The sequence below is a fragment of the Myotis lucifugus genome, unplaced genomic scaffold (assembly GCF_000147115.1).
Source record: "Myotis lucifugus unplaced genomic scaffold, Myoluc2.0 scaffold_6894, whole genome shotgun sequence".
In the NCBI taxonomy this organism is placed as follows: Eukaryota; Metazoa; Chordata; class Mammalia; order Chiroptera; family Vespertilionidae; genus Myotis; species Myotis lucifugus.
In genome coordinates, this window is record NW_005877942.1 from 1 (window position 1) to 6,536 (window position 6,536).

Consider the following 6,536-nt stretch of genomic DNA (forward strand, 5'->3'; position numbering starts at 1 on the left):
CGGTGGGGCCTGCAGCTGCCCTGCGTCCTGGCAAAGGCATGGAGCGGAGGGGAAGCTCCTGTCCTCAGACCAGCCCCGGGCGGGTGGTTAAGGACGCCATTGTCCCTGGCGGCTTCGAGGCACAGCGACGGCCTGAGTGTGGGTGGGACCTGGGTTGTGGGGGAGGGAATATGCTGCTTTTCCATCACCTCCTTTTCCATTTGCCTGTTTCCAAGGTCACTGGCCTTCGGCTGGGCCAGGAAACTTCAGGAATTTGCATGAAAGTGGTCCTTTTATTCTTTTTCTTGCTTGTTTGCAACTCTTCTGCATGAAAGGAGAGTCACCCAAGACTTTAGTAGATGCAGTGGGGCAGGGAAGCCGTGTCAAGGACACGCTTGTCCCCTGGACTGTCCTGTCCTCGCCGCGCCACTAGAGGCTGCCGTTGGCTCGGTAAGAAGCTGGCTCCTGGGCCCAGGGCCAGGAGCGACGGAGGCTCTCCCCACCTGCTCGCTCGGGGTTCTGTGTGTTTCTTCCCTGTCATCCGTGGCCCCGTGTACGTCGGCCTTGGATGGGACTTGGAGAGTGACTGTGGGGTTGTCACGTGACATTAAAGTCACGGGGAGGTGACACGCAGGTAACGCGTCCCGTTTCTTTCCGGCTGGAATTGCCGGCTCAGTGAGGCTTGGAAAGCGCCCCTCGGAGCCCGGCACACGGGCAGCACCCATTGAACAGCTTTTGTTCCTATTTCACCTCTGACAGCTCAGGGGGCCGGGTTAGGTCTGCACGTGTCCGTGTGCTTTTCATAAAACCCAATCTGGTTTGTAAACCGTGCCCCATAGTCCTGTTCTCGCGTGATGACTCGTGGGCAGACCTGTGGGGAAGGGTGTTTTCCTGATGCCGTGGTGGGCGGCATGTGGGCCTAGTTCTCAGCGCGCCTCCTGGACACGGGGGGCTCACCCTGCGCCGTGAGCTCCTGGCGCTGACAGGTAGCACCTGCGCGCTGTGCCAGGTGAGGGCACTTCCTGTGTGACGGTCATAAGAACACAGAACCTGAAGGAAGAAGAACTTGTTTTGTAAATGAAGGTTGTGTTTTTGCCTGAAACACGGGAACTGAGCTCTCGGGTGCGGCCTGGATAGAGGCAGTGATCCCTGCGGGGAAGAGGCACATGGCGTTGTCAGAATCGGTCTGTGAGCACTAAGCCAGGTTCGTGGGCCCCTCGTGGGCACGCCCTCCCTCGCCATCACCAACCAGGCGTGTGGTCCATTCACCACCAGGGCCACCGGCCCCTGTGCCCCCGAGGACTCACTGCCCACGGCTCTGAGGTCATCGCAGCCTGGAGAGGAGGTCACTTGAAAACCTGTGGGGAGCGGGCGGAGGGCGGGTGGGCTGCTGGGGAGAGGAGAGGCCGGGATCCCAGTCCCGCCTGGGTCAGAGTGCTGGGGGCGGGGGGGGGGGACACAGAGGAGAGACAGGATCAGCGCAACCTGGGTGGCGTGGGTGGGAGGAGCCCCCCGACGGGACAGCTGTACACTTGGGAGACGCCCTGGGTTTGGCATTCCAGTGCTGGTCACGTGCTCCCAGGCGGGGCTCGCGGGTCTGTTTTCCCTGCCGCTGAGTAGGCCCCTGTTCTGCAGTTTAAAATAGCCGAGGACACAGAGCGGCTCTGTGCTCTCCCCCCGCCTGCCCGGCCCCTCCTCGCTCCCCAGGCCTGGGCTCCAGCCTGCGCCACAGCCTGGGGGTGTGAAGGGAGCTGCTAATGTTAGAAATTGACTGTAAATAACCGAAGAGTTCAGCGATAGCGATAGCGAGGTGGGAGATGGGGGGGGAAAGGCAAGGCTCGGTTCCATTTAGATCGTAGACTGGGCGAGCGGTAGTGACCTGACTAGACGCGAGGCCGCGATGGAACGGGGTGCGTTGCTGCGCAGTGACGTTCGCTGGCTTTCAGGAAAGGGGCTTTTCCGTTGGGACAGACACGCTGTTTCACCTCACGCCACGCTCTGCACCTGACCTGTCACACAGGCGACCCTCATTCTTTCGTGGCAGAGCTGCCTGTGGTGTCGTAGCGCCTCCCAAAGCAGCGCTGAGCTGGGCTGTGCGAGGGAGCGTGCAGGGTGGACAGTCCAGTCAGTGCCCGGAGGGGTGGGTTTCCATGTGGATGCTCTTGACCCCAGGCCTCTGACCACCAGTAGTGACAGCTGACTGCCTCTGAAATGAACGAGTTTGGAGTTTTCCTTTTTGGGGGGCCAGGAGGTCTGCATTTTGAGTGGCCCTTCCCGCCGATTCTGACTTCCTCATGAAGACGAGGAGGCTGTACCAGCGTCTCCCTGTGCGGATGTCGTGCTGGGGGTGGGGTGGGGTGGGGTTGGGTGCCGGAGGGTGCGGCCTGGGGATTAAAGTCAGAGGGTTGGGGCATCTTGGAATCGGGAGGAGTAAGAATCGTCACTGTGCGACGTAAGTGTAATGTTTTCAGTGTCAGTAAGTGGCCAGCGTGAGGTACGTGGCTCCAGTCCCGTGGATGCTCGCACCAGACTTGGAGAAGAAGGGACCCGGTGCCTCGGATGCCGTGGGCCTCTCAGGGCTTGGCTGCCTCCCGTGCTGGTCCCTGGGCTCCTGTGGCCCTGCTCCTGCCTGCGGCCGCCCGGGACCCATTTGCTTGCTTCCTGCAGGCGCACCTACGTGGGCAGCATGCCCGGCCGCATCATCAACGGCCTGAAGACGGTCGGGGTGAACAACCCGGTGTTCCTGTTGGACGAGGTGGACAAGCTGGGCAAGAGCCTGCAGGGCGACCCCGCCGCAGCTCTGCTCGAGGTGAGGCGGGCGAATCGCTGTCTGCGTCCCGCGTCCCGGCGAGGCCGAGGGGACTCCCTGCTCGTGTGCGTGTGTGCGTGTGCGTGGCGGGGGTTAGGCCCGGAACCAGGTCCGTGCAGACTGAAGTCGGAAGCAATTCGAGATGTAAATTAAAGTGTCTGAGAGAGCTTTCTTTTTCCAGGAATTCTCATTTTTTCCTAGTTTATTTGCATCAAAGAGTTCATCAGAGCCTTGTGCCTGCCTTTTGCTTAGAGGCCGCTAATTCTGCAAGGTTATTAGAAAGGCAGCCCGCCTCCCACCGGGGCCCAGTCCTCTTCTGCGCTGTGGCTCTGCGGCTCGTCCGTCCTCACAGGGCACGGCTGTTTCACTCCCGTTGGAACCCGTGTGCAGCGCGGTTTATCTCTGCTGCTGCAGTGCAAGTGGCCACGCGTGGGCGGCCGGAGCACGCAGGCCGCTCGGAACCTTCTTTCGAGCCCCGTGCAGGCCGCTGCGCAGAGTCCCGGGGCCTCGGAGCGTGAACACGACCAGGGCTCAGCGTCCTAGGAATCCAACCGCCGAGCTGTCTGACCTGCCCGGTTAACACGTCCCCGTTGACGCTGACAACCTTCGCGTTAAGTGCGTCTGTCCTGTGCCGGGTCCGAGGCTGGCGGCAGCGCGTCCTCACCAGCTCCTCTGGTCCCGCGTCTCCCTTTCACCGGAAACTCGTCCCAGACTTTCTGATAGCGTCTGAGGAGGAACGTGCGCATCGCCATGTCCCCTACGAATTCAGAACGCTCGCTGCGCACGCTCCCTTTCTGCTCCCATGGCGGCGGGAGGGGCGCCCCCCCGAGGGCGCTGGCTCTGCGGGCTGGTAGCTCAGTGCTGGCCGCCCTCGTGTTGCTGACATCGGTGGAGGGATAAGGCTGAAAGGGTCATTGGTGCTGCTGTGAGCTTTCGTGTCTTCCGAAAGTGTGACACTGAGCATGTTTCTTCAGAGTGTGGGCGTGTGAGGGAGGGCGCAGGGCTCAGTGCTACCCCCGGACCTTCCCAACCAGCCGCGCCGGGCAAAGCCAGCGCTCGCTGCCACAGCCGTGTTCGTTCCCTGGAGCCGCCGCGACGGCTCCGTGTCGCCCTCCCCGCAGGTGCTGGATCCGGAGCAGAACCATAACTTCACCGACCACTATCTCAACGTGGCCTTCGACCTCTCCCAAGTCCTCTTCATCGCGACCGCCAACACCACGGCCACCATCCCGGCGGCCCTGCTGGACAGGATGGAGATCATCCAGGTGCCAGGTACGCGGGCACAGGGCGGTGCCTGATGGGGTGTTTCCGTCTTGCCTCTCTGAGCGCAGCCCTTTGACCTGTGGAGCTGTGGGGTTTCGAGTAAAAAGGTGGTTTGCCCACGCATGACCTTCCCACGTCCGAGTCTCCGAGTGAACCTGCTCCTGTTTAGACTCAGAGTCGGGAAGGCAGACGTGCACTTGTTTGCTTTCACCCTGACAGATAAGGCGTCTCAGCGATAAATTTTGCAGAGCAATTTCAGATGGAACTTGGCATGAAAGAATGATCCGTTTTTTAATAAAAAGACACCTTCCTTTGAAGCAATTTCTAAAATTACAGAAAAAAAACAACTTTTTTCAAAGTAAGTCAGGAACAGACCTTCACATGGGCAGTTTAGCCTCCTGTCCGTCAGAGCTTGACGTTTCCTTCTCGGGGAAAGTGAGCGCTTGCTCCCGCTGAGCAGGAGCAGCGGCAGCGAGGCGTGAGCCGCACTCCGGCCGCGCCGTGTGCCACACGGGGGTGGTCTGCCCGCGCCTTGTCACTGCAGCCGTCACTAGGCTTTGGGGGTTTTTTTGCAAAAACTCCTTTAGTTACTAACAGTAAATAAATCTCAGTGTTTTCACCATTTTAACTGCTCAGAATCATTTCTCCCTGGAAGACATGTAATGTCAGTGGGCATTTGTTAAAATGGAAATAGAGTGGAATCTAAATATATCTAAGACTAAATATGTCTAGATTCTCATATAAGCTAAGTGTGTATTTCATATCAATCTGAAATATAATTCTGCTATCAAGTGGATGATCATTGGATTTCTTAGTTTTCTGTGAGTCCTGCCCGTTCCTATACTTAAAAGAGGATACAGTTTTAAAGTCGGATGGAGTGAAATATCGCTTTGTGCATATTTGAGACTAAATAAGTAAGTCACGTGACTAACTGCCTGGAACTCCACCTGAGGTGGACGGTCCGTGAGCCGCGAGTGGGGGCGGCCGTGGGCTGGCGCCTCCCTCCTGCCGGCCCTTATTTCCTCTTCCTGCTCAACAGCTGTCTTCTCAGCTCATCTTTTTTTAAAAAATATTTTATTGATTTTTTACAGAGAGGAAGGGAGAGGGATAGAGAGTTAGAAACATCGATGAGAGAGAAACATCGATCAGCTGCCTCCTGCACACTCCCACTGGGGATGTGCCCGCAACCAAGGTACATGCCCTTGACCGGAATCGAACCCGGGACCTTTCAGTCCGCAGGCCGACGCTCTATCCACTGAGCCAAACCAGTCTCGGCTCAGTTCATCTTTTTAATGTTTGCTTGTTCCATGGAAAGGGGGCAGTTAGTTTAGTGGGAATTTTTCTTACAGGTTTAAAGACAAAGTAAATCTATACTCATTGAGGCGTTTAAATAAGTAGGAGCGTACATCCTTTAAACGTGTCGGTTACGTGTACAGCTCCGACCAGAGGGGCAGCTTGGTTTGGGGCGGTTTTGTTGCCAGAATTTATGTGCGGCTCCTCCCCTAGAACCGCTGCTTATTCAGTTCAGTCTTGTTGTGCGTTAAGTCTTTTCAGTTATGATTCAAATTATAGTAAAGAAAAGGGATGCGTTTCCTACTAAATAATAAATAGAAACCCAGCTCTGAGCTGAGGAGGTAATTGCCTCTGAGCTCTCACAGAGAGATTTTTTCCTCTTTGAGAGGCAGATTTATTCAGAAGATTTCAAACGCTGTGCTTGGCAGATGCTTGTATTGTTTGGGGAGAAGTTGGAGGCCTTAACAGCGGTTGATCGGAGAATGAACGTCCTTACTCTGATCAGAGGATCTGAGTGGAGGTCACACTCCCATCCATTCTGAAAAAGCGTGGCCCTGGGGAGCCCGGGGCATGACTGACAGCGGGGCCCCTCCTGCAGGGTACACGCAGGAGGAGAAGATAGAGATCGCCCACCGGCACCTCATCCCCAAGCAGCTGGACCAGCACGGGCTGACCCCGCAGCAGCTGCAGATCCCCCCGGCCACCACCCTGGGCATCATCACCAGGTGAGTCCGCGGTCCGCGGCTCCTTTAACACCGAGTCCGACGAAGCAACCGACCGCATCCGTTCCCGCCAGCGGGTCGCCCGCGAGCATTTCCATGGTCGTGGCTTGCACAGGCTCGGTATAGGCAGGAGTCCGTCGGGGCAGCAGTGAGAGCATCTTCACAGCACAGGACTCCGCTCGAGCCAGAATGGCCGCCTCCCCCCGGAGCAGCGTAAGGGGTTCCTCTGATAGGTTAGAACCCAACTCGTGCAGATACTGAGACTCGGCTTACGGCCCGGATCTGAGAGTTCAGTCTCTTCCTGTGGAGCCGCTGCTTTCAGACTCCTGTTTTGAGTTATTCCCATTTCCTCTGCTTTTTGAGAGGTTTTAGTCCTTAGTTTTCACCTTCAGGAATTGACACGGAGCAGGAGAGAAGGGAGGGGCTTCCCACCTTCGCTCCCAGGGCTGAGGCCTCGGCAGGCAGCACAG

General features: G+C 57.5%; 1 protein-coding gene across 1 annotated transcript in view; it reads left to right on the forward strand.

The window, feature by feature from the left end:
- Positions 1-2,618: 2,618 nt before the first annotated feature.
- Positions 2,619-6,536, forward strand: part of LOC102440605 (lon protease homolog 2, peroxisomal-like) — a gene marked incomplete at its 3' end in the record, with an annotated part of 5,620 nt that continues 1,702 nt past the window's right edge. Inside the window, exons 1-3 of the mRNA XM_006109201.3 lie at positions 2,619-2,788; positions 3,910-4,060; positions 5,943-6,069. Of these exons, the coding sequence (XP_006109263.2) occupies positions 2,666-2,788; positions 3,910-4,060; positions 5,943-6,069 (401 nt within the window). The remainder of the gene's footprint in view (positions 2,789-3,909; positions 4,061-5,942; positions 6,070-6,536) is intronic.